General features: G+C 45.0%; 2 protein-coding genes across 6 annotated transcripts in view; both read left to right on the top strand.

Moving 5' to 3' along the window:
• The window catches only part of LOC123629050 (F-box-like/WD repeat-containing protein TBL1X), a 1,209,717-nt gene that overhangs the window by 232,385 nt on the left and 949,417 nt on the right, over positions 1–27,915 (top strand). The window lies entirely within an intron of this gene.
• Positions 6,846–27,915, top strand: part of LOC123629056 (ubiquitin-protein ligase E3C-like) — a 30,443-nt gene continuing 9,373 nt past the window's right edge. The window contains exons 1-5 of one of the 4 annotated variants that reach the window (XR_006731889.1): positions 6,846–7,271; positions 16,291–16,343; positions 19,260–19,334; positions 19,810–19,942; positions 22,063–22,178. Coding sequence is in view for 2 of the 4 variants with exons in the window: in XM_045538995.1 (XP_045394951.1) it covers positions 19,760–19,942; positions 22,063–22,178 (299 nt within the window). In the remaining 2 variants the exon portion in view is untranslated. Of the gene's footprint in view, positions 7,272–16,290; positions 16,344–19,259; positions 19,335–19,413; positions 19,943–21,839; positions 22,179–27,915 lie in introns of those variants that run through there. The other 3 variants (XR_006731890.1, XM_045538995.1, XM_045538996.1) reach the window with 3 other exon arrangements.

The raw sequence follows: 27,915 nt of genomic DNA on the forward strand, positions 1-27,915 counted from the left end.
ATGGTGGCTGACACCTGTATTCCCAGCACTTTGGGAGGCTGAGGCAGGAGGATCGCTTGAGGCCTGAGCAACACATTAAGACCCCGTTTCTACAAAAAACAAAAAAATTAGCCAGGCGTGGTGGTGGCACCTGCAGTTCCAGCTACGTGGGAGGATCAATTGAGCCCAAGGCTATGATGATGCCACTGCACTCCAGCCTGGGTGACAGAGAGAAATCTCACCAGAAACAAAGAAAAGAAAGAAAAAGAAATACCAGCCTGACTTAGTGACACAACTGTAGGATTATCACAGACCCCTGACGAAAAGTATGGTCTGAGATCTGTGTGTGGTCTGAGATCACACAAGGGGCCGTCTCCATTAGAAGTCTTCGAAAAAGCAAGTCCAAAAGAATATATATAGCAAGAATACATATAGGAAGATATCATTTATGCAGATTTTTAATTAAATAAACTGTATTTTCAGATAGTTGTATACATTCTTAAAACACAAAAATCTAGTGTTTCAAGGTGATGGAGTGACAACATTTGTGCCTCACCCTTTGCCTGAACATTCTAGACCCAAACCAAGGAGACAGGAACAGAACTCCTGCCTTTGGCGGCACCTGAGACATCTGCAGCCTGGGATCACAGTGTAGAATGACAGCATGTGGTGGAAGTGACCCAGCAGAGGGAAGGACAGTCAAACTTGAGCACCTGCGAGGCACATGGAGCGTTGGGAAGGAGAGGAGAGTGAGGAGCCGCAAGCTGACCCCTCTGTGTGGCCCCAGAAGGACAAGAGATGGCTCTCGAGGTGCTTGAGACTCTGGCCAAGGGCTAGCTGGACCCCAGTCCCAGCCCTACGTCAGGTGGCCACTCTTTCCCATTTGTTCAGGAGTCTGGAATTTTATTATTTGGAAAAGTAGAACCAGAAAGATTCCAGACTGGGAATCAGGCTGAGGGGAGGGGCAGGAAGGTTTGGTCCCGGGCTGGTTGGCATATGGGACGGGGGACCATCCTCCAGCCTGTTTTTAAGTAACTCCTGGCTTTACCCCCTCTGGGAGGGAGACTCCCAGGCCATGTCCTCCCTGCAGACATCAAGCCCAGGAGGAGCCATGGGCAGAGCTGGACCTGAGGGCTCCTGACTGAGGAGTGAAACGCTGCCACATTACTCCTCAGAAGAGCCCCGCGGCGCAGCAGGTGCATCCTGCCATGCACGGCGTGTCCCAAAGACTTTCTGTGTCTTTATCAGCTGCACGTACAGCCAAGGATGTGGTGCTATGCTTCCAACAGGAAGGAAAGAGATAAAAGCAAGGAAAAGATCAAGAGTATCTCAGAAGAAATAGAGACAATGGAAGGGACAGAAAAAAATTACCAAAGAAGTGACAGTGAGACAAAATGCCACAGCCGAAAGGCACAAGGAAACTAATGACACATATGACACCTGGTGACACGTAATGACCCGTGGTGGGAGAACAGGGAGAAAACAGTCAATGAGGCTCAGGAGCCCCACTTCAGACTGACACGTGTCAGCAGAGGGAGCAGAAACAATGTGCGAGGAGGAAATTGTGAAAGAAATGGTCATAGGAAATCCCCAGGACTGAACCACAGGAGCTTTATGACTGAAGGGCCATTTATCAGCCCAGAACCATGACTGTAAGTAAAAAGGCTCACATGGCATGAAGTTTCAGAGTATTAGGGAAGAAGGTCCTAAGAGCTTTCAGAGACGAAAAGCAAGCAAAACTGTGTACACAGCGTCAGAAATCAGAGCCTCCTTGACTTCGCAAAACCGACAAGGTAGGCGGTACCACCATGCGCTCAGCGTTCTACACTCAACCATGGTCACTCGTGTGCAAAGATAAAGGCTTTCAAACGCACTAAAAGATCTCATAAAACCTCTTCTTCCTCAGCAAGCTGCCAAAGCTGTGCTCCACCCAGTGAGGGAGGGGTCAGCGTCTGCAGGACAAGGGCCCTCAGCGGGGTCCGGGGCTCCAGGGGACCTGTCATCTGGGGTTCCTAGGTCATCTGACTCGTGTGACCGCTGCACACATGGGAAGACACTTTCTGGAGCTAGGAAAACATTAGGCAAAAGTTTCAAAAGAAAAGAAACACCTAATTAGGCAGTTATTAGCTTCAGGAAAAAAGTCATGTAAGAAAGGAAATATCATAGTATAGATTTATTGTGCTGTCCAATATGATAACCATGAGACAGATGTCTATTTAAATTTAAATGAGTTGAAATAAATTAAAAATTCATTTCCTCAGTTGCATTGGCCACGAGTGCCTGTGGCCCCAACGTCTGGCGGCTGCTGTGCTGGACACCGTGGAGACGGCACCCGTCCATGGTCACAGAGCCTTCTGCCAGCTGCGCCAGTGCAGACCTCGGTGCGGCAGTGAGAAGTGGTTACACAGTCTTGGGATGAGAAGTGGAGGGGTGGGGGATATGGCGTTGGGATGTGTCTGTGTTGGGAAGGTGGCCGGAGAGGTGGTGGGGAGCTGAAGTCTCTTGTCACATCAAACTAACGCACGGCCTGTTTAAGGGGCTGAGTCCTAAACCAGCTGCATGTGCCTACAGGGTGACCAGCCCAAATCCCAAATGTTCCAAAATCTAAACTCTGGGTGCCAGTATGCTGCTCAAAGGAAATGCTTGTTGAAACATTTTAGATTTTGGATTTTCAGATTTGGGAGGCTGAAGTGGTAAGAATAAATGCAATTATTCCAAAATCCAAAGTCTGAAACACTTCTGGTCCTAAGCATTTCAGAGAAGGAATACCCAACCTGTGTCACACAGAAACAAGGAGGGAACCACCAGAAGACTGGAGACCCCCAGGGGTTGCGGGGAGGCTGGATGGAGACTTATTTTTGTTAACAGCCTGGCTGTACTGTTTGATTTTAAAAACCTCATTTGCGTGTTACTTTGATAGACATAAAAATCTATGAAAGAATGGACACCCCCAGCCGTGCTGTGGACAGCACACGCAGGTCATGAGAGGGCTGACGGACTGGCGGGACCCACACCATGCTCAGGACCATCACCTGGGAGCTGAAGGAGTCCAGCAACAGTGTCTGCCCCTTCTCCGTGCTCAGAGCAACAGGGTGTGAAGTGAAGGTGAGAAAATGTTTCTTAAAGCTAGGTGATGAGCACACAGTGTTTGCTGCACGTCCCGTCCTTGTGTTTGAAATATCTCACAAGAAAAATAAAAGAGACGACCCCCCCCCATCGTGGCCACTTCCCTGCACATGAAGCTGTCGTCTCCAGTGCACTTCTGTCAAAATGCACGAAATGTGACAGAATTGTGCCAAAATGGGCAGGAACTGCCTCAGTGGAGCCTGAAAGGTCTTGCCATTCCAGATATCAGGGAAGCCGTCCAGACGTCCAGAGTCACGTCAGAGAGACTCGGGCGCCCAGTCTCATGGGCTCCCTTTAGCCAAAGACAGACAGTTTGGACATCAGTAAGACCAATAATCACAATGGGTTGAAATAGGTTACGTAAGTTGTTCATTGACACTTTAAAAAGCACGTAGAGTGAGTCACACTGTCAGCCGAGGGCGCCGTCCTCCACAGGCGGCCCTGGCCACAGGCCCAGGCGTGAGCTTGGGGCTCCCTGGGCCACCCTCACCTCTGAGCAGCTGGCTGCAAATTCAAGGGGTCCCAGGACTCCCCTTGGTTTCAGTCATTTGCTGGAAAGGTTCACAGAACTCGGGGAAGTGCTGCACATAAGGACGATTACAGTTTTACTGTAACGAAGGGGACAAATCAGAACCACCCAGAGGATGCAGGGGGTTCTGGGAGGGCCCCAGACTCAAACATCACGTTCTCAAGGAGGACTCAGCTCCCGGCACCGCAGTGTGACCACAGGAGTCCCCGAAACCCATAGCTTTGCTTTTGTAGGTTGCAGTTACCCTCGTTCTGAAAATAGGGAGCACGGTTCAGGGAGACACGAGAGAGAGAGACAGAGACAGAGACAGAGAGACAGAGAGAGAGAGACAGAGAGAGAGGGGGACAGACAGGGAGAGAGAGATAGTGACCACATCCACGTAACTGCATTATGGTGTATCGTCACCTTTGCTCCATTTCATCAACATTGTTACTCTCCTGCTGTGCCTAACTATAATTAAACTCTATCATAGACAGGTACGTGTAGAAAAAAGCACAGGGTTCAGTACTATCCTCAGATTCAGGCATCCACTGGGGGTCTTAGGCCCCCTCAGGTCAGGGGATGACTGTGTCCTCAGCAAGTACTGTCCATCAGGGAAGCCCCTGAGCTTCCCCCATCTCCAGCGACACACAGTTGTCTCCCAGTGGCCTGCCTCGCCTCATTAGCATAAACTGTCACTTAGGAAATTCCGAGGGTTTGGATGGTACCGTTAGAAGAACCCAGGACGAAGGCCCACAAGTGCTTATTGAACAGCTGGTGGTGATGGAGGGTGCTCAGGAACCATCTCAGTATTTTCAAAGTGGGTAAGTGAAGGCAAAGATTCAATCAAGGGTGGAGCATGGTTGTTCATGCCTGTAATCCCAGCACTTTGGGAGGCCGAGAAGGGAGCATCACTTGGGGCCAGGAGTTTGAGACCAGCCTGAGCAACATAGCAAGACCCCACCTCTACAGGCACGGTGGTACACACCTGTAGTCCCAGCTAGTCAGGTGGCTGAGGCAGGAGGATCACTGCACAGGAGATTAAGGCTGCAGTGAGCTGTGATCATGCCACTGCACTCCAGCCTGGGTGACTAAGCGCGACCCTGTCTTAAAAAAAAATCTTGTATTCTTGAAAAATGCTAAGAGAGTGGATGAGTGTTCTCACCACAAAGATGATAACTATGTGAGGTAATGCATGTTAGTTAGCTAGATTTAGCCATTCGACAGTGCATACATATTCCAAAACATCATGTTGTACCTGATAAATTCATATAATTTAATCTGTCAGTTAAAAAAAAAATAACAAAAAAATTTTAAACCAGCTAAAAATTGTTGAAAAAGAGAGAAATAGAGAGGGAGCTGGAGGTTAAATAAACTTCAGGGACATATCAACAAGCTGCAACTCGTGACATTATTTGAATCCTGATTCAAAGACACTGAAAAATTCTTAGGCAATCAGGGAATGCAGACGCTAACTGGATATTTGACAAATTAAGCATTTTTAGCTTCTTTGGGGGAACCAATGGAACTTGGTTGTGGTTTATCAAAACTAGTCCTTACCGTTTAGCAATCCATCCTGAAATACTTGCAGGTGGCAGGACCGGGGTTTGGGGCTGGCTGCAGAGTAACCCGGCCAGGGAGAGCGTGTGGGGTAAGCAGACACTGAGGAAACCAGGCCAGCCATAGGCTGGTCATCGCTGTGGCAGGGTGATGGGGACCTGAGGGTTTACTGCACTCAGCTCTCTGCTTCTGTAGCTGCTTAAAGTTTTCTCCAATAAGAAGCTTAAAAAAAAAATAATTATATTACCTGGGCAGAACAAAACAGTAACCCATTGGCGCTGATTTCCAATCGGCAGCTAAGGCAGGGCCTAGGGCAGCGGAGTACGGGCCAGTGCCGGACAGGGAAGGCCCACCCAGCCACCTGAAGAGAGGCAGAGGGTGGCCAGGGCAGGCAGAAAGCTCTGCAGAGGGGGGAGGCAGGGAGGCCCGGCCCAAGAGGGAGCAGACAGGGCTGCACTGGGTGAGCCTTGCCCAGCGTGCCCCAGTCCTGAAAAGTAGGGGAAAGGCCCTCTTTGAAACACGACTGAGATGATTTTGGCACAATAAGAAGGCATCGTGATGTTAATGTAAAGAAGGAGAATTGGAAATTGCATCCACTTGGGTAATTTTCTTTACTTCTCTGAGCTCAAATTTTCTAATCTGCAAAGTGAGGAGGCTGGGCAGGACCTGTGGCCATCAATCTTCGCTCTGGTGTGTGCGGATCTGTTTAATATCCGCGTGCCAGTCTTTTACCTCGAGGATGCATAAAATATCCTAAGTAATCATATTTCCTCTGGAAAATGTAATCATAAAGCTACTTACCAAATTTAATTTGAAAGATGAGCCTCAGATGGATTAAGGGGCTTGCTTTCCAGTGTGGTATTTGGTGGCTGGACGTGCATTCACGGCTCCATGTTCAGATCATTATTGAACTCTGCTTTCTTTTGGAAGTGACTGTAAAACTGAGATTCCACGACATATATCTGTGTCAAAACATCATGTTGTGCACTTTAAAAACACACAATCAAAACTGAATTGTTTATTTACTCATTTTCCCTAAATTAAAAAGGGACAGGGTCTTGCTCTTGCTCAGGTGGGTCTTGAACACCTTAGTGTCTTGAATACCTTAGTGAGGCACCCGCCTCAGCCTCCCAGAATGCTGGGATTACAGGCGTGAGCCACCGTGCCGGCCTCAAAACTGAATTTTTAAAAGTGGTTTCCATTGTGTCCATGACATACATGTATATGCATGTGTGTGTGAGATACATATGTATGTGTGGATATGAGCCACATATTTATGTGCAGATGGCCCCTAACTTACGACGACTTAGTTCGGGATGTTTGACTTTACGATGGGCGCACTGGGCGCTAAGTGAACGTGGACTTGCAGACAAACATGTGCATGTATGTGTGATACGGTAAATGTTTACGTCTGTATAATGCGACACATGTAACACGCAGGGTGCACACACACGGCGACGCCAGGCCTGTCCGTCTGAGCCGCGGTCCCTGCGGGCGCCTGCGGCTGAAGCGCCGCCCGCCAGGAGCCCGTCGGCCCCGCCCCCGGCCCCGCCCCCGGCCCCCCCCCGGCCCCGCCCCCGGCCCCGCCCGACCCCTCCCTGGCATAGGCCCCAACCCCGGGACAGCCCCGCACCCTGGGGCAGGGGCCCCGGCTTGTCCGCAGGCTCCTGCGCGGTTCGCGGGGCCGCGCACGCCGGCGGGGGTGGCGGGAGGAGCGCTGCGGCCTCCTGGAGGCGGCACGCCTGCTCAGGGAGCCGCGTACGGCAGCTGCGTCCGGTCGCCATCTTCCGTCCCCAGGCAGCTGCTCCCGGAGCGGGCGTGGGGTTCGCGGCCCGCCGGACGCTACTGGCCGCGGCTGCAGCGGTGGAAGGCCCCGGGCAGGGCCAGGCGGGCAGAGCGCGGCGCGGCGCGGGCTCGGTCGCCTCCGGCCGCCTCCTGGTCGCGCTGCCCCGGTCCGGGCGGGCGCCGAGACTGGAGACGGAGACCGCTCGGCTGGTCGGCCGGGCGCTCCCCGCTGGGATAGGCTGTAAAGATGTTTAGCTTTGAAGGGGATTTCAAGACGCGGCCCAAGGTGTCCCTCGGCGGCGCGAGTCGGAAGGTGAGCGCCGCCGGTGCGCTAGGGCCTCCCGAAGTCGGGGTCAGGAGTCAGAGGTCAGGGCCGAAGGTCGGGGCCCGGAGGGCCGGTCAGGGGCGCCGGCGGCTGTTTGGGAACAGCTCTGGAGGGCTCGTGGGAAAGGCCTGTGTGCGCTGGCGTCCCCAGTCACAGCCTCTCGCAACATTTCAGAACCTGCGTGCGTGCTGCAGGAGTGCCTCTTCGGTGTAGGCGGCACGCAACTCCGCGCCTTTGCACGTTTTTGTACTCCAAACCGCGGACAGTTAGGGTTAGAGCTGCAGGGGAGTGACTCCAGTGTAGGCAGTGCGTAGCTCCGCACGTTTTCGTGCTGCGAACGGCGTAGGCACCCTTTCGGTGCAGAAGGGGCAAAGGGAAGGGTTTCTTTTTAGAAATGCACTTTCCTTACTTGGTCCTGCATGACATCAGGTAGCGATTTCTTTTAGAATACCACCTAAAGGGTAGTTTCTGCTATGGAAAGTAAACAGGATGTACTTGTGGATGTCAGTGATCTCTGAAATGCAGGCAGAACGCCTCATAATTTTCACATGTTGGAATCCAAGAGCACGAGAATTATTCTTTACCAGCCTTCCTAAAACGTTGTGGAGAGACTCTGGGACTTTGTCTGGTATGATCAGTCATTATTCATATGGTGATAGTTTAGAATAAGGGTGAACAAACTATGATGACTCTGTTGTCCCCAGTTCTAGAATTTCCAGCTCTCTGTCCCTGATGGCTGGCATCTGTTGGTTCAGGGGAATTGCTGATAAGTCATTGAACATCAGTGTGGCATTCTTCCGGTCCCTCGATTTCCACCCTTTTTCCACTGCTCTGGTCCTGGATCAGATTGGAAATAAAAGTGTGATGCCCACGCTTGGAATCTTTGAAAGTTTAACTGAATTTAATTAGCTGCCTGTTTGCTAATAGTTTCTGAAATGTTCTTTATGTAATATGCTCAGCCAAGTCTTTCTTGCCTCTAATTAGTATGTTTTGTATACTACACATAACCACTGGGTTGGACATAACCCTGAATGGAGGCTGATGCTCAAGTAGGAGCACACTTTTAAACTTGTGCCAGGGGGGTGTGTGTATGGTGGTTTCCGAGGGTAGAGGAAGGGAGCCTGGGTAGGGAGTTGAGAGAAGCATGGTGAGAATTTCCAGGCTTTGAAGGTTATGTGATGGTGATTGGTTGTAGGTAGCTTGTGCTGCAGAACTAGGTGCTGTGCAGGCAGGTCAGGGTTGGCGTGGTGGCATTCAGGGGCTTGCGTGTTAATGAAAATTCCTTATGAGATCAAAGGATTTCTACATTTGGAAGGGACTTTAGAGAACCTCAGGGCCAAATCTCCTAGTTTCCAAGTTTGGAAGGTGAGATGCAGAGCAGTTGGGTGCACATTCACCCAGCAAGCTAGCGGCAGGTCACCACCTTAGAAATCCTGTCATTTGTTTCTGTAGGGCCTTCTGGCTTCTGTTGCAGGAGTGTGTGGCAGGCCTGCCGTGGGTGTTGGTCCTTTTTCACCTGGTGACACATCTCTGCCCTGAGGAAGTGGTTATCTCTCAGAATCTCAAGAGGAGATCCCAGCTTTTTAGCTGTGTGAAACAATGCACCCTTTAAGAAAAAAACAACTTTTTATTGAGGTATAAACTTATCATACAGTCTGACAAACATCGTGTTGTGTTTTGGGTCCTGTCTTCCAGAAGAGCCTTAGGAGGATGATCCTCGGGCAGGTGAAACTGAGGAGGAGGGGAGCGAGGGAAGCTGGCTAGCGGAGGGAAAAGGGGTCTTCTCAGCTGGAGTCTAGCTTTAGCCGAGTCCCACTGGGAGCATATCACGGTTGTCCTTAATTAAGGCAAGGGGGCTGGTGGCGGCAGACTGCCTGCTGCCCTTGGCTGAGGATGGGAATGTGGCAGTGCTAGCCTCTCAGCTGAGGGCCATTCTCTAGAGGTAGCAGTAAACAGCCATTAGTAGCTGACTTGCAGCAGCTGGGGGATGGATGGCCTGGCCTGGTGAAGGAATCTGGGTGGGGAACCAACAGTAAGTTCAGCTTGCAGGATTTTCACGTATGGACGTACCCATATGTAGGTGGAACAGCGCTTGTATCAAAGAAAGAACTTTCCCAGCATTCCAGAGGCTCCCTCTCGCTCTGCCCATTCGGTACAGTCCTGTGTGGCTTAATGACTGGACACCTTGTTGTTAGGTGATGTGAATATCAGAGTACTTCCATAAACCTAGGTGGTATAACCTGCTGCACGCCTAGGCTGTGTGGATGGCCTGTTGCTCTTAGTTACAGACGTGTTACTCTGCTGAGTGCTGTGGGCAGTTATAACACAGTCTTTGCCTATCTAAACATGGAAAAGGTACAGTAAAAAACGTGGTACTATAGTCTATGGGATCGTGGGACTGAAAGGTCGGTTCTGGGTGCATGACTCCCCCGTAGAAGTGACTGCTCTTCTGACTCCCATTACCATAGATTAGTTTCACCTGTTATTGAACTTTATGTAAATGGAGTCTTTGTGCCTAGCTTTGGTCAACCTTCTGTCTCAGAGATGGATTCCTTCCACCTTGTGTAGCACTGGCCCATTGTATAAGCACTACACAGTTTTTTGTTTTTTATTTTTATGGGTGTTGTATGTGTCTTTTGGTGGGCATTTGTGTGCACTGCCAACCACACACTTTCCTGCTTGGCGTGCCAGCTGACACTCCAGCCAGCAGTGTCTGAGGGTGCCGGTGGCTCCACATCCTTGCCAACACTTGGTATTGTTAGTCCTTTTAATTTTGACATTTCTGGTGGGAATGTAGTTTCCTTGTGGTTTTAATTTTATGTGCTGAGAACTAATTCTGTTGAACACCTACATATGTTTATTTTCCTTAATTCTCTTTGGCTGCCAGGTAAGTTCTTTCCCTCATTGAAAAAACAATGAGTTGTAATGATCTTTTTCTCATGACTGACATTATTATTTTAAATCTTTCCTTCTTTCTTGAGCTTAGTGGAAAACTGAGTAGTTACCACTTTTTGAATAAACACATCTTTTTCTTTTTTGACTTAAATGAATATTTGTGGGGTCTGTTATTTGTAAAGACTCTGTAGGAACCATCCATACTTTGAAGGAGTTTAAAATCTTGTTGGGGAGTCAAGACTTAAACAATTAAAAGTTAAATAACAACAGACAGTAATTACCACATTCTAGATTTGCCTTGGGCCTGAATCGGGAAGAGCAGAGTTGGTGGCACTTGGTCCCCAAGGACGGGTGTAACGGGGATAGGTGGAAACAGCAAGATGTTCCAGGTGGGCGGAAGGGTCTGTGCACACGGAGTGGTATGTGCTGGGTTACGCTGATTCAAAGTCACACTGATTTTCACTTTTTAATGTTTCTGAAATCACGATACTTCTTGATGGCATGCAATAGCTTAATTGGCAGCCTGTTTTTCTTTCTTGGTAGTACACAGAAGATTATCTTAGGGATCATTTGGTTGTAAGTACAGAAAATCACTGATACGGGTTTAGTAGGCAAGACAAAATGGAACCAAAACAGGTTTCTGAGAGGATATGGGGGAGGTAAAGGTCAGAACAAGTAGACACCAAGTCAGCCCTCCCAGGATGGTCACTCTCAGTCTTCCTTGAGCTGTGTGATCACTGCTTCTCTGTCGCCGTCCTTCTCCGCTCTGCAGACTGGCTTCTCCATTTCACTTGCACCTAATCTCGGCTGTATTTGATTTTCTAGTTTAAGTGTCCAGAGGACTCGATCTCAATTCTAAATTCTCGGGAGAGAAAACCTGATTGGCCTGGGTCAGGTTTCCACCTTGAGAGCTGAGTCCGCCGAGGAGGGGGTTGGAGTCCTTTGGTACAAATGGAGCAGTCTGGATGTGACTGGTGGGGAGTGGATTCTCCAAGAGGGGGACGTGTTGGTAGAATGAATGTCTAGGTTCCTGTGGGACTGAGGCAGGATGTGTGACAGGTGGCGGATTGTACACGTGTGAAACTCGGGGAAAGGTCTTGGGCTAGAGATGCAGATTTGGGGTTATCGGCAGACAGGTGGCCTAGAACTGAGGATGCAGTCACCTAACGGGGAGGGCTTGGAGTTTCTGACAGGGAGGGATTCGTGAGGTACTGCAACACTTAACAGGTGTGTGTATGGGGAAATTATGAAAGAACCACACCTTAGGGCAGGAGGGGAGTGGTGTCCAGGGAGTTTCAAGGAGGGTGGAGTGCCCAGCACTGCCAAAGGCTGCAGAGAGGCAGTGAGGCAAGTGCTGTACGAACCGTCCACTGAATTTGGAACTAGGAAGAATTTGGTGACTTGAGAGCGCATAATCTGCAGGGCGGTTGGAGTTGGAAGTTAAGAGTGTAGCACATTGATGAGTGAATGGGAAGTCAGAAGATAGAACTTTTTTGAGAAGGACCAGAAGATTGGATGACAACTAATACCTGTTAACACTGATGTCACTGGTTGAAGGAACAGCATGGGCAAAGGTGTCTAACCACAGAGAGGTGCTGATCAGCCACAAGTTGTGCCGATTGTGGCTGGAATGGGGTGTGCATAGAGGGTGGAGATGGTAGCAGAGAAAGCTGGAGAATTCTGGGCTGTCAGGGGCCAGAGCTGGAGGCCGCACCAAGTCATATTCAGGGAGCTCTGGAGAGCCATTAGAGGATTTTGAGCAGTGAGGTAACATTGAGCAAACTTAGGTTTTAGAGAGATGAGTGTGGGGCAGTGTAGTGTTGGAGTCCAGGCAGGGAAACCAGGGGAGACACAGCGAGGGCCTAGAGGAAGGAGCTAGGAACCCAGATGGAGGGGATGGATTCAGGAGATGTTGAGGAGGCTACACTAACAAGATGCCCTGGTGGGTGGGACTGGGTGTGAGGCAGAATATAAAGGGCATGCCATCTGAGGTGCCTGCAGTGGGTGATGAGTCATGCCCAGGTTTGGGCGGGGCCCAGGGAGTGTGCAGTGGCAGTTGGGAGTGCTGGCGGGCAGCTGGTGGGGAGCTTGGGTGGAGCTTGGGAGTGCATCAGCCCATCAGTAGTTGGCAGTTGGGCTTGTGGAATGAGATGAAATCATCAAGGGGAAGTTTCTGCCTTTGGAAGATGTGTGGGCTCAGGACAAAACTCTGAGGGACACCAGCATTTACAGAGAAAGCAGAGAATGAGAGACATGCCAAAGACCGTGATGTCACGTGGTGAGTGGAAAGCCAGGTGTGTTTCTAACGTGTGGATGGAAGCGTGTTCATCACCAGACAGTGTTTACTGAGGGGAATGAGCAGGGACAGAGCGTGAAAAGCAGGGCTCGTTCGAGGAGCAGCCACACCTTACTACTGATTTTAAGGTTTTAGTTGCTGTGGCCATGACTCCTGTGGGATCGACCGTGAGACATTTGTACTCTAGGTTATCTCAAAGTTGAGGGCTAAATTGTTCTGTTTTCTAACATTAAAATTTTGTTTTATTTTAAAAAGCTGCTATACATGTTCACGATATGAACTTTGTGTGATGTGTACGTGTTCATCCTTTATTTTTGGAAAGTTAGGTTCTGTTTTATCGTGAACAGTGTGATAGCCAACAATTTACAATCATTTTTTTAGGATAAATTGCAGAAGCTGAATTGCTTGGTCAAAGTATGCACATTGTGTCAAGGCTTTTGATACACTTTGTTCTCTGGAAAAAGGTATCCATTCCCTAGTCTAAGCAATTAAGGGCTATCTTTGCATCTTTGTCTCATTGCAAGGGGTTAAAGTTGCAATGAGTTTCAGAGGACACTTTCCTTCAAGGATGTCTCTGTTTCTCTCCTCGTTTGTCACAGTTAGATATGCTCTGTACTCGGTATTTGTTCTCCTGCAGGGTGTGTTACTTGTATGCCTTCAGTAAATCCTGACTTCTCTGAGGCAGAGGTGTTAGTGTTTCATGGAGGAAGAGGTCCCGAGTCTAAATAATTTAGCAAAACCCGTAAAGCTGAAGTGTATGAACTCTGTTCCGTTTATCCTGATCGCATGCTGCCTCTCCAGTGTGTCTGGGGGTGTTGTCTGCACATCTTGTGTCTGTCTCCTGCTTTACTTCTGTGTTCCTGTAACTGCTTGGGAAGTTGAAGCCCACATCCTGCAGGCACTGAGAAGGTGACTCTAATAGTCCCACATCTTTCTGGACGAATTTTCCTTATAATGCAGTTTTAACACTGTAATTTTTTAAAGAAATGTTAGTGAACTCTAGTGTGTTGGCAAATAGCACAGTTCATGTCACATCTTTCTACTGTGAAACTCATTTACTGCAAAAAATGAAATTGTCAGAAGTATAGTGGGAACTTGAAAAAATGTTTAACCAACTGTCTGAGACTTAGTTGTTCATGTTTTCTGGGCTTTGTCACATCTTGTGACGTGAAAGTCATAATTTCTTGGTAATGAGAAAGTCATCATAAAAAATAAAATGGTCTAATAAAGTCTCATCTTCCTCTTAAATTAAGCAATATAGCACCTCATATTCCTTTATGGTGATTATAAGCAGTTCCTTTTGCTTTGAGGAGCCTAGTTTCAGATGGGGCTTTTCACAAATAAAATTATAATATTTTTATGCAATTCAGTATTTACTTTTAATTTAATTAAAATGTAATGTGGTTCCGTGTTTTTTAGAGATACCGTCTATTTATGACAATGATACTGTCTTTCCATTTAGTGTAGTGGTAGAAGGTTTCCCCTTGAAGTAAATATTTTAACTAAAAAGGGGCTTTTTGGCAAGACTAATGCAGTAGTTATATTGTATCCTGTGCATTTTGTCAAGTAGTAGTGCATGATTTCCTTATGTTTTGTTACTGGAGATGCTTACCTGATCATTTGGTTAGTGTCTTCAGGGTTTTTCCACCATAAATTTACTGCCTTTACCATGGTAGTGGATAAATATTTTGAGGGAGATGCTTTGAGACCAGGCAAATCCTGTTTCTCCTCAAACTTGCCCACTAATTTTAGCACACATCAGGAGCTCTTGTCTGTAGCATTTATTACTGTAGTGCTTGGTGATTGTGTTTTCCGTTTTCCTTCTGCCTTTTTTAACTAGATTCTGTAAGGAAGAGATTTTTCTTTTCCCTTGTTCATTTATTTATTCAATTACTTATATAGACATGGAGTCATGGATGTGTGTATTATCCTATGGGTTAGAGTTTAATACTGTCTATATTGCATAACCCTACTCTAATTATGAGTGAATGTTGGGAAAACCCAGGTTGAGGGGCAGTGTCCAGAACATGAAAGACAGAGACAGAGCAACTGGTATAGATCAGAGAAGATTAAGAAGAAATAGCAACTAAGTGCAGGGTGGGGTCCTGGATAAGATTCTAAAACAGATGTAGATTGTGAGTGGGAAAATTGATGAACTCCTAATTAAGCCCGTAGTTCAGTTAAATGATACATGGTACCAGTGTTAATTTCCTGTTGATAATCGTATGTACCTATTTATATAGGGGAAGAGTGGGTAAGACATAAGGGATAAGGGAACTCATACCAATTTTTGCACCTTTTCTTTACCTAAAATTGGTTTAAAATTGAAAGTTTAAGAAGTCAATTTAGGCCGGGTGCGGTGGCTCACGCCTGTAATCCTAGCACTCTGGGAGGCCGAGGTGGGCGGATTGTTTGAGCTCAGGAGTTGGAGACCAGCCTGAGCAAGAGCGAGACCCCGTCTCTACTAAAAATAGAAAAGAAATTATACGGACAGCTGAAAACATACATAGAGAGAAAAAATTAGCCGGGCATGGTGGCGCATGCCTGTAGTCCCAGCTACTCGGGAGGCTGAGGCAGGAGGATCGCTCGAGCCCAGGAGTTTGAGGTTGCTGTGAGCTAGGCTGACGCCACGGCACTCACTCTAGCCCGGGCAGCAGAGTGAGACTCTGTCTCAAAAAAAAAAAAAAAAAAAAAAGTCAATTTAAAGGATGATATTAAGTAAATAATGGTGAATCGTTTTATTAATTAAATTTAAAACAAAGTATTTTTCTGCCTTTGGACATGTAGATAAAGGCTTTTTGTTTAAAATTTTCTATAATGGAAAATATCTGGAGGATTTATTTCTTTTGCTTTACATATTGATGGTGAGAAGTTTGATTCTGCGTACTGTGTGTTCACGCATCAGTGTATAATTTTAAATTGGTTTACTCTCTCACACTGTTCTGGTGGAGTATATCTGCTGGGAGATTTAAATTTATTAGTTATTCTAGTGATTCATGTGCAATGTCTTGGACCTTTAATTTTATTTTGGATTAAATTTTAAAAAATAGAATGTTCACACGTTAAAGACTGGAACAGTTTAGGGGTTTTTTTAGAGATCAGATCTCTCTGTTGCTCAGGCTGGTCTCGAACTCCTGGCCTCAAGTGATCCTCCTGCCTAAGCCTCCCAGAGTGCGGAGATTACAGGTATGATCCACCACAGGAGGCCCAGACTGGAATAATTTTGAGGGGAGGAGTCTTTAAGTATTTTTTTATTTATTTGAAATTTTTAACTTTCCCTTTCATTCGTTTAATTCCTTCTACAAACCAAGTAATTTTGTTCAAAATTTAGTTTTACTTATGGTGAAAGATTTTTTTCATCAAAGAAATTGGGTTTTCATTGAAGTTTCTATTGAGATAATTGCGTGCTTGCATGCATCTGTTAGGAACGAAACAGAGAGGTCCCTTGTTCACATTGCCCAGTTTCCCCTGTGGGTAGTATTTTGTGGAATTGGAGTACGACATCACAACCAGAACACTGACATTAGTACAGTGCACCAGTCTTATTCAGATTTCCCCACTTCTGTTTGTGCTCACTTGTGTATGTGAAGGAATCAGATTTTTATTCTTAGAAAACTACTGAAATACTAACTTTAATTAGATCTATGACCTTGGAGTGGGGGACCATTTAACCTGTGCCTCTGGTTTCTCATCTGACTAAGATAGTTTGATTGGATGATCTTTAGAATCATTTTGGGTGAGAACATTCTGTAATTGTTGTACGATAGTGTTTTAAAATTGAAATTGTAACCTTTTTTTTCTCTTTTTGGATTTAAGAAGAAAAGCCTTCTCTTTTACATCGTACTCAGGAAGAAAGAAGAGAGAGAGAGGTAAAAACAGTTTTGTAAAACTCTGTAGATAAGCACTGGTCTTAGTTTTTTTATATATGCATATATATTTATTGTATATGACATAATGTGTGTGTATTTAGCTTTAGAAACATTTTTGGGTTTGTTTAATTTTGCAGTAAGTTTTTACTCTGGAACCAGTAGAGAAAAAGACAAACTAAAAAGGCAGTTTCCTCAGTGGAGAGGGAATATAGGCTTTTGGTTGTCTTACTTGCTTATGATACAGTTTCCAGAAAATCTAGAAAGCCTTAGTGTATAATGTAGATATTTCACCAAGCAAAAGGAGAAAACTCACTGATAAGGCATGTATCTTAACTATTTGTGAAGAAGATAAAAGCAAGGAGCGAATGAAATTCCTTGTTTTATTTATCTTACATTATATCTTTCTGGTGATGATTTCTTAAAATAATTTTACTTTGTTGATTAGTCAGCAGCTGTAGTATCTTACATCCTGCTTTTCTAGATAGAGTTTTTATGTTGGCTATGTTAACGATTCATGCATGCTTTTATCAAACATTTGTGGAGAGCTTGTTATGTCCCAGGTACTGTTCTGCCGGCTGGGCATACAGATAGAGCATGTGATGGACGAGCGTCCTGTTCACTGGCAGAACACCAGCACTGACCAAGATACTGGGATGGTGATGAGAGCTGCGAAGGCAGTAGGGTGGCGTGATAGTAACTGGGAAGGCCTGCGTTAGGGTGTTTAGGGGAAGGGCTCTCTGAGGAGGTTAGAGTGGAACTAATTCTGGAAGGATGAAAAAGAAGCTGGCTTGTGCAAAAGCTGGAAGAAGAACATTCTTGGTTAAAGGAAGAGCAAATGAAAAGACTTGTAGGCAGGATTTCCAAACTGTGGCACTGTTGGCATTTTTGACCAGAGCGTTCTTCGTTATGGGGGGCTGTCCTGTACATTGGAGGTTGTTTAGCAGCATCCATGGCCTCTGCCCATAGATGCCAATAGCACTCCCTCCTCTGGTTGCGGCAACCAAAAGTGTCTCCGGAAATTACAAAATGTCCACTGGGTGGTAAACTTTCGTCAGTTGAATTACTATTCCATCAAGAAAGGAATTTGTTGGTTGGTGCTTTTTATCTTTTTTTTTTTTTTCTTTGTTCCTTGAGAAAATTCTTAGCCATTGTCTCTTCCAATAGTGCTTTTACTTCATTCTCCTCCTCTCCTCCTTGAACTCAAATTGCAAATATGTTTGACCTTGGCCTTGTATCCCACGTGTCCATATGTGCTTTTCTGGATATTTATCCTTTCAAATATCTGTGCATCAGTTTGGATATTTTTTTCTGACCTAACTTCTAATTTACAAACTATCTCTTTGGCATTGTCTAATTGTTAAATATATCCATTGAGGTCTCCATTTTTTTTTTTTCTTTTAAAGAGACAGGGAGGTCCTCCCCATGTTGCCCAGGCTGGAGTGCAGTGGCACAGTCATAGCTCTCTGCAGCCTTGAACTCCTGCCCTCAAGCAACCCTCCCGCCTCAGCCTCCTGAGTAGTTAGGACTATAGGGGTGCCCCACCATGCCTGGCTAATTTTTTTATTTTTTGTAGAGATGGGGTCTTGCTGTTGCCTAAGCTATGAGCTTTTGATTAAGTGCTCTTAGAATCATTACTTTAGTGAATAGATTCCAAAACTAGATTAAAGCTCACAGGTTTTCTTGTTGTAACCATTCCAATCTCAGAAAGTACACTTCCATGACCTGATGATGATCTCTAACCCCAGGATTGTGTGGGTGAGTATATATGTGTCTCAGGTTGGTAGACGGCATTCACAGAAGACGTGAAACGATGTAATGTGGTAAGGCAGAGTACAGATTTTAGTGTCACACCTGAGTTGGAATTCTGACTCTTGAACATCTTTGGGTATTACTTAATCTTTACAGCAATATCAGTTTCGGCATCTTTAAATTAGAAGTAATGCTCACCCGTAAGATTGTTGTGCAGTTGAATATGAAGTGCCTCTCAGGGCTGGCACATAGTAGGCTCTCAAACAGTGGTAGCTGCAGTGTTTAAAATGATGATGATGATGATGATGAAGAATACATATTTTTGCCAGGTCACTGAAAATGTTAAAGACAGTCTCAAGTCAACAGAAATTGGAGTTTTCTTTTGAAACAAGAAAATGATCTTTAAAATGCATGTTTGTGTTGTTTGTATTCTTTTAGTATTTAAAACTATAAGTTTAAAAAAAAAAGTCACCATGCTGGTAGGATTGTAAAATGGTGTTACCATTTTGGAAAACTGTGGCAGTTCCTTAAAATGTTAATTCCACTCATAGGTATGAACCCAAGGGAAGTGAAAACCTGTGTTCACAAACTTGTGTGTGAATGTTCTTAGCAGCCGTATTCGTAACAGCTAAAAGTGGAAACAGCCCAAATGTCCATCAGCAGATGAATGGATAAACATAATGTGATCCATCCATACAACAGAATATTATTCTCAGCCGTAAAAAGGAGTAAAGTTCTGACATGTGCTGTAACATGGATGGATCTTGAAAAAAATCACACTCAGTGAAAAAAGCCCAGTACAAAAGGCTGCATGTTATATGATTCCATTATGTGGAATGTTGAGAACAGGCAAATCCATGGAGACACAAAGTGGATTAGTGGTTGTTGGGGGCAGGGGGTGAGAGCAGGGAATGCAGGATGATTGCTGGTGGGTGTAGGGTTTCTGTTTGGGGCTAAGGAACTTGTTCTAAAATTAGATAGTGGTCATGGTTGCGTAACTCTGAATATACCAAAAATATATTCAGTGGATGGTATACTTTAAAGAATAAATTTTATGGTATATGAATTATATAGCTTTTTTTTTTTTAATAGAAAGTCTTTACTAGCAAAATGTCATTTTCACTGATACTGACCCGTTGCTCCCTCTCTCCTCCCTTCATCATTCAGGAAGAAAGGCAAAGACTGAAAAATGCAGTAATTATCCAGTCATTTATTCGAGGCTATAGAGATAGAAAAGAGCAAGTAAGTTTGTTTGTTTTTAAAACGAGAAAGCATTACACAGGGCATGCAACAGTTTATTTTAAATCTGGCCTTGCTACTGTCAGCATTTATTTTGTGTGTATTTTTATATACCTTCTAAGTGAAAGTTAATGTTGATAATAGTATTTTTCACAATAAACAATTTCATTAATATACTAAGACTTATAAATAAGTGAAATTTTAGGTAATTTTTAAATAACAAGATATAGACATGGACCAAACCACAACTGAAGGTCAGAGCAGAAGGAGGTGACGGGAGAGTCTGTCAGTGGGCACCTGGGTCTTTCGTTACATGCCTGCCAGACTGTCTTTTAAACCTGTTGCCAGTAACTCCAGCAACAGCATGTTCATTGTCAGTTTCCACTGCTCCTATAAAAACATTTAGCATACATTTAGATGTAAGAATTATGTATCTAAATAACACATTTTTGTTTTGCTTTCGGTATTCCGTCCAAAGAAGTGCATTTGATCGCTGTGCCGGCCTGTCCCAGTCTGGTGGCACTTTTCCCCTTGCTAATGGTTCCAACCTCACCCTTTTGGTAAGGCAGCTTCTGTTTTTTTACAGACAGAATGAAGACTCAAAACGTTTGGTGAGTATTAACTACATTTTCACTTGTCCTTGTTTATATATTTTCCAAATTCTCATTTTTTTTAAGTGGAAATGGTACGTATCTGATTAAGAAATCAGGTAACCTCTCCACTGTGTCTAAGCCTTTGTGAACTATTCCTCAGCCAGTGGTAATAGGTCACCTTTGTGTAATGTGCTTTACCTATTAAAATTTGATACACATTTTCAATAGGCTTTTTCATGAAATCTCACATATAAAAAACAGTAGACTGTGTTGGCTGACTTACCGTGTATACCCCTGAGCCAGCCTCAGCAGCCACCATACTTCTGTCAACGTGAAGCATCGGAAATACCACATCATCATGTTCATCTGCAGTCTGTAAACCATAGGGTCTCTCATTTTTAAATATCACAAATTTTATAGGCTTTTGCTGTTACCAGTGATGAGGAATAGTGTATGTTAATGGTGGAAAATAAATGTAGATGCATAGATGAATAATTTTTTTTAAATGTAATTTGTTACTACCCATTTTCCCAGGAAATATGAAGAAGTTCACATATACTTTTCTATTCTTAAATATACATCTATTCTTTGAAACTTGTTTACCTGTATTTAAAATCTCAAATTGTCTTGCAGTGAAAAGCAAGTCTTCCATGCTACAGATCACACATACTAGAAAGATCCTCACATGAACTAAGTACAGAGGACAAAGGAATGAAAGGAATGCCTTATTGCTTACCAAATCTGTGGCCTTAAACCCCAGCATTTTTGCCTGAGCTGAGCTAGGCTGAAACATGGGGAGAACTTTCTATGAATTAGTCTAATGAGGCAGTAAAAGCAGTTTGTTTGTTTATTTTAGAGACGGAGTCTCCCTCCATAACCCAGGCTGGACTGCAGAGGCCTAACCATTGCTCACTGCACCCTGAAACTCCTGGGCTCAGGCAATCTTCCCACCTCAGCCTCCTGAGTAGCTGGGACTACGGGTGCACACCACCATGCCTGGCTAATTTTTAAAAGTTTTTGTATTGACAGGCTCTGGCAATGTTGTCCAGGCTGGTCTTGAATTCCTGACCTCATGTGATCCTCCTGCTTTGGCCTCCCAAAGTGCTGGGATTATAGGTGTGAGCCATCCTGCCTGGCAGCAGTAAAAGCAGTTTAATGTGCGCCTTCTGCACTTGCCTTGAATGCGGGTGCTTTCCAGGCTTTCTATTTGAAGTTTATGAGAAAAAAAATTAGAAACATACAACAGCACATAATCTGGCTTTCTTTCTGGAACAGGCTGTCCCTATCCTTGCATATTCTAATCTTGTGGATCAAAAGGTACAAAGATGTGAGAGCAATAAATTAATCACATACGGGAAAATGTCTCCTGCCCCAGGCTTCAGGTTCCCGAATTCCCACTGTGGGAGCGTACATGATGTCACTTTTGATAGTTTTTCTAAGATACTCTCTGTGAAAATAAGCATATACAGCAATTTCTTCCTCACCTCCCTTTTTTTTTTTATTTTAAATAAGGTATTCTGGTAAGTCAAATAGTATACTAGGATCATATTTTCTTTCATGTACAATTTATCTGTAATTATTCTGGAGTTAATAATTGCTTCACTAATTAGTTGCTTGATTTTCTTTGAATCTTCTTTTTTTTTTTGAGACAGGGTCTCACCTTGTTGCCCAGGCTGGATTGCAGTGGCGTCATCATAGCTCACTGCAACTTCAAACTCCTGAGTTCAGTTGATCCTCCTGCCTCTGCCTCCTGAGTGGCTGGGACTACAGGCATGCACCACCACGCCCAGCTAGTTTTTCTTTCTCTCTCTCTCTTTTTTTTGTTAAGAGATGGTGTCTCAATATGTTGCCCAGGCTGGTCTCGAACTCTTGGCCTCAAGCAGTCCTCCTGCCTTGGCCTCTCAAAATGCCAAGATTATAGGCCTGAGCCACCACAGCCAGCCCTGATGTATTATTATTAAGATAGAAAATGTAAATATTGCTAAGTAAAACCTGACTTCGAAGAGTTACTTCTTATCGAGTTTTGATTAGGTTTGATTAAGTGTGTATTACCACTTAAGGAAATTTGGAATATTATATAAATTAGCAAACAATTACATTTTAATGGATTGAGAGTTTTGTGTGTTTTGCTGTTGCAGATATGGCTGTATCAAAACTTAATTAAACACAGTGCACTGTTTGTCAAGCAGTTGGATGGATCAGAGAGACTTACATGCCTATTTCAAATCAAGAGGTTGATGAGCCTGTGTTGCAGGTAAATTCTGTCCTAGTCAGCATCTTATGTATGTAACGTATTCACCAATTTGAATGTCTAGGAGAACACCTTTTGTTTTCATTTTCTGAGACAGTGGCTTTACCACAAATTTTTTTGAAGACCTTGAAGTATTCTGTGTATGACTATTTTCCCTCTAGGTGATTCTCGCTAGTGTGACTTAGAAACTAAGACAGAGATATAACTATCTTCCAGATGATACTTTCTTTTCAGGGATGTCCTGGAATTGTCTTGTGAAATGTGGGATCTCCTGGTTCCTAGTGAATGGAAGGTCATTCAGGAGAGGACTGAGGTTCGAGTGATTTCATTCTCAGGGTTTCTACCAAAATGCAGTTTGAAAGCCACTTCTTTGGGATATACCTTTCATCAGGCTTTCTGATTATTTACGTATGAACTCAAAATAAATTACTTCCGTAACCTTCTTGGATTCAGTCTACAAAAGAACACATTTAAGTGATGTGAGCTGATATTACCTCACTATAACAAACCAAGATAATATCTTCACCAGTCTCTAATAAATTGCTTATGTCTGCATGGTAGTAAAATTTTCACGTGATTCTGAGCCTTCAGCACAATTGCAGTTAATGTCCTGGGAGCTACCTATAATAAAGCGTATTTAAGATTGCTGTCGGAACTAGGCCTTACAGAGTGTTCCAAAATACGTACCTGGAGTAAAGATGGGAAAAGAGAACCTGTGAGAGAGAACCAGAATGATCGCAAATCTCAAGAATTCATACTTTCTTAAGCTCTTTTATTTCATAGAAAAACTTCTAGTTTTGAAAGCATAGTGTATACCTTCATGGCATAAAGCCAGGAGTTTGCAAACACGTTTTGTAAACAGCTAGAGTAGCAAGTATTTTAGGGTTTGCAGGCCACATAGGATCTCTGTTAAATAATCTTTCACTTTTTTTACAACCCTTTAAAATCAGTAAACCACTTTTCACTCAACAGCTATATAAAAACAGACCGAGGGCTGGTTTGGCCCGTGGGTTGCAGGTTGTGAACACTTTCTCTAAGGTAACTTTTGAAGGTAGTCATATAAGCAAGTAATTTGAATAGATGATGTATCCGAATGGAATTTCTCATTTCTTTTCCAATTTTTAATTTTGAAAAATTTCAAATACTAGGAAAGTTGAAAAAATACCTTTGGATAGATTCAGAAGTTACCATTTTGCCACATATGCTTTCTTCCTCTACACGTACTGGTTTTCTGAAGCATTGGAGAGTGAGTCGCAGACGTCAGGACACTCACCCCGGTTCTCCACACGTCGAGGAACAGCACATTCTTACGTGACTGCAGTGCTAGTTCCACACCTGAGAAAATGAGGATTTCTCTAATATCACGTAATATGCACTCCATATTCACATTTCCTCATTTGTCTCAAAAATCTCTGTTTTGATGATCCTAAGAACTGTTCATTTCATGTATTCCTCTGTGTTCTGCATCTCTGAAATACTGGGAGTTGGGTTTACGGGAGGGTTTCTCAATCTTGTCCTGTTGACAGCTTGGAAGAGCTCTGTCTTGGGGCCACCCTGCACGGCAGGAGGCTGATCAGCGCCTCTCACCTGTACCCCTCAGGTGCTGGTCTCGCCCCACTCCTAGCCAGACACGTCTCCGAACACTGCCAGATGTCACCCCAGAAGCAAAATTGTCCTCAGTTGAGAGCCACTGATACAGAGGCTTGCTTCAATTTAATTTAACCATTTTTAATAAGATTGCTTCGTAGGAGGTAATGCAAAAGTCATGTCATGTCACATCAAGAGACACCTACTGAGGTATATCCCATTATGAATGATGCTGAGTTTGATTATTTGGTTAAGATAGAAACGACTGTAGTTCTCTATTGTAAAGGTACATTTCTTCTTTGTCTATGGGATGGTGCTTGCATATGTGGATACAACCTGTCACCAGGGGTTTTAGCATCTGTAGATGATCTATGCCTAAATCATTCGTAACATCAGCTGTGGTTTGTGGAATGGTGAGTCTTGTAATTCTCTTGCTGCTTCAGTGTTTATTATCTGGCATTCTTTTGATAAAGAAGACCCCTCCCACCCTTTCCCCTTAGTCTCAGTAAGGTCTTATGTAGTTTTTAAAACAGAGAGTGTGATAAATTATTCTCTTTGGTGGTCGTGTTTAAGGTAGAGAGAGCCCTGTAAGTAGCCTCTCTGGGCCAGGAACAGTGTCTCACACCTGCAGTCCCAGCCCTGTGTCGTTGTTATTTAACACTAACATTTGTAAAGGTAAACAGATACTTAACTACTTAAATTAAGTAAATTTATTTTGAAAATAAAGATAATTTTGAGAAAGGTCACCAATATTTGCATTACTTGGATTTCTTCTTTCGTGAGTGTTGGCTCATCAGGTCCTCGGTTTGTTAGAAAGAGCTTGTGGGGTCCCACGAAGTGCTGGGCAGGGTTCTCAGCACTGAAGTGTGGCTGTGAGAAGTCAGAGGGTTCTTGCTCTCCTAGCTTATATCTGGTCTGGGAGACCAAGAATAAACATAAAGAAGTGTGAATGTTTTTACACAAAAAAGTAAATGTTTTAAGTGTTGAGATGAAAAGAAGGAAATTCCTTTTGTGGATTTGGTGGGGGAGTGGCTCTTCTGTGATCATCTGGTCAGAAAGGCCTTGTGGCCACTTGGAACAAGGGAGGGCCTTGGCCAAGCGGTTGTCAGCCGGGGGCAGAGTCGGTCTGGTGTGGCTGCTGAGAAGGCGCAGATACTTGAGGTCTGGTGGGCACGTTCCCTCATGACTTCAGCTGTATGCTGAGAGGGCAGGGAAGCCAAAGGAAAGTTTTGAGCAAAGAGTGACATGACCTGACTTTTTTTTCTTCTCTGTCTCTTTTAAAGTTTCCATTTGGTAAAATTTCAAATATGAAAGAGTAGAAAAATGGTATACTAAGTGCTCTTTGCTGCGACCTTGTTGACCATTGCTAGTATTTTGCTGAATCATTGCAAAGTAACGTGGTGACAGTGCAGTCCCCACATACTTCCACATGTCTCTCTGAAGAGGAAGACACTCTCCTACAAACTGTAATACCATTATCACACCCATAAAGTTGCTTAAGAATACATTAGCTGGGGCCGGGCGCCGGTGGCTCACGCCTGTAATCCTAGCACTCTGGGAGGCCGAGGCGGGTGGATTGTTTGAGCTCAGGAGTTCGAGACCAGCCTGAGCAAGAGCGAGACCCCGTCTCTACTAAAAATAGAAAGAAATTATCTGAGCAACTAAAAATACATATAGAAAAAATTAGCCGGGCATGGTGGCGCATGCCTGTAGTCCCAGCTACTTGGGAGGCTGAGGCAGAAGGATCGCTTAAGCCCAGGAGTCTGAGGTTGCTGTGAGCTAGGCTGATGCCACGGCACTCACTCTAGCTCAGGCAACAGGGTGAGACTCTGTCTCAAAAAAAAAAAAAAAAAAAGAGCTGGTACGAGGGGCCAGCACTCTGCTTTCACAGTCCCAGTACCAGCACCCATTTCACTCAGAAATGGCTCAATGTAGTCACTTTGGCTAATGCGCAGTTTATTTTCAAATTTCCCCTGTTGTCTTCACAATGTGTTTTATAGCTGTTTTTCTTTCTTTCTTTCTTTCTTTTTTTAAGAGAGTCTGTTTGACCCCGTGTTACCTTTGATGTCTCCTAAATCTTTCATCTAGAACGGCCCCTCAGTCCCACACCTCCGCTTTAAGTTTTCATAAAGCGGCTGGCGTGTTGAAAAGGGCCTGCAGGGAGGGAGGGCAGAGACAGGGATCAGCGAGGGATGGCGGTAATCCGGCTGGAAGAGGTGGTGGCCGGCATGGCACCGAGCTAATGGCAGAGGGTGACACAGAGTTGGTAGCTTCTGGAGAGTTGACAGGATTTGCTGACACACTGGCTGTGGGGTTTCAGATAAGGAAGAGTTGAGGATAGACACAAGCTTGGTGTGAGCAAGGGGAAGGATGAAGTAGTTTTAAGTCTGGAGTGCGTAACACCGGAGGGTGTTGAGTGGATGGTGTGGGAGAGAAAAAGCAGGATCGCTGAAGGAGCTCTGCACAGTAGGAGGCTGTGGGGCGAGGAGGGACCAAGGAGGCAGGAGGAGGACAGGGTCTGAGGTCCTGGAGGGACAGAAGGCACAGGGAAGGAGAGAGGGGATGTGGCTGGCGTAGATGCTGCCAGCTGGGCAGCCGGTAGGATCAGAGCACTGAGGATGAAATCAGAGAGTTGGTGATCCTTGACACTACTTTTCCAAAAGGTAAAATCAGACTCTCAAGGAAACACATATCACAGGTTTTTTATTAATTCTTAATTAATGAGGGACCCAGTTAGACACGCAGCTCATTTAAATGAGGACTCACCATGCTGAGCCTTACATTCTCTCTTTGACAAAAGCCTTTTGCCAGGAATAGGAAGAATTTGCATAGCTCAAGATGGGAAACATTTGTATGACTTACGGGTTTTCTACAAGTTAACTTGTGTCTTTACAGAGCTGCTGTAGCTTGGTGGACACAGGGTGGTGTAACCCGGTGGGTGGGCTGCGCAGGACCTTCAGTAACCCCTCCCCCCTTTTCTTTGTTCTTTGCTTATTCTACAGTCTCTTGATCTTTGCCTCAGCAACGCCACTGCTGGCCCAAGAGAGCAGTGTTGGGTTTGGAGCGTGGCAGGAGCGGGGTCGTCGGTCACGGGGTGCTGTGCTGCAGAGGGGAGCAGGGAGGTGGAGTCACGGCTGGTGAGGGCAGTGGGCAGAGTCTCTGTAACTTGGAAATACTAGTAGCATGTTTGCTGATGACACGGTACGAGAGAGAATCTTGATGCCGAAGGAAGAGTTACTAGAACAAATATCGCTTCCAAGAGAGGACAGGGTGTAGCTCCAGGGTTATAGGGTAGGGCCTCAGATGGGGTAAGGGCAGTTTGTCCATATTGTTCAGAGACTGACAACCTGGTTAAAAACCTGGATAAAAGATTGGAGCAGACACACTTGAAAAGGAGACATCTGAATAGCCAGTAAGCCCTTGAAAAATGCTCGTCAGTCATTAGTGATCAGGGAAGTACAAATTCAGACCCAGTGGACACGCCCACACGGCTAGGTTCTACAAACTGTCCATTCCAAGCGTTGAGGGTGTGGAGCAAATGGGGCTCCCATGTACTGCTGTTGTAAGTTTGGTAGTGTCTTACAAAGTTAAATACATAGCTGCCACGTGACCCAGTGATTCCACACCCAGGAATTTACCCAAGAGAAAGGAGGCCCAGTCCATACAGAGGCTGGCCCTCGAATGCCCATAACAGCTTTCTTTGTAATAGCAAAAGACTGGCAACAAGCCACACGCCTGTCAGCGCGTGAATGTATAAGCCAAAGGTGGTGTTTCCGTGCAGTGGAACACTGCTCAGCAGTGCAGAGGACCAGCCTTCAGACACGTGTGGATGAATCTCAGATACCGAGTGAAAGCGTCTGGACACTGAGCCCAGACCATGTAATAACTTCTTACATGTAAAAACAGCAGAAAGTGCACCCTGCTGTACACTGACAGCAGACGGGGCTGGGGACGACAGCACAGGTGCACAGGCTGAGTGGCTTGGAGGGGGAGTGGACCGGAGATGGCCGGGGAGAGCGGCTGCTGTGCTCTGAGTCCTGGTCATGCTGCCCAGGTCAAGTAGGTATAGATCAGTGTGCGCAAATATGTCTCTGTGGAGTTGATTTTAAGAAAAGACATGTCTGTTTTTAAATAAGACTTTAATTTTGTGACA

The sequence above is a fragment of the Lemur catta genome, chromosome Y, assembly GCF_020740605.2.
Source record: "Lemur catta isolate mLemCat1 chromosome Y, mLemCat1.pri, whole genome shotgun sequence".
NCBI lineage: Eukaryota > Metazoa > Chordata > Mammalia > Primates > Lemuridae > Lemur > Lemur catta.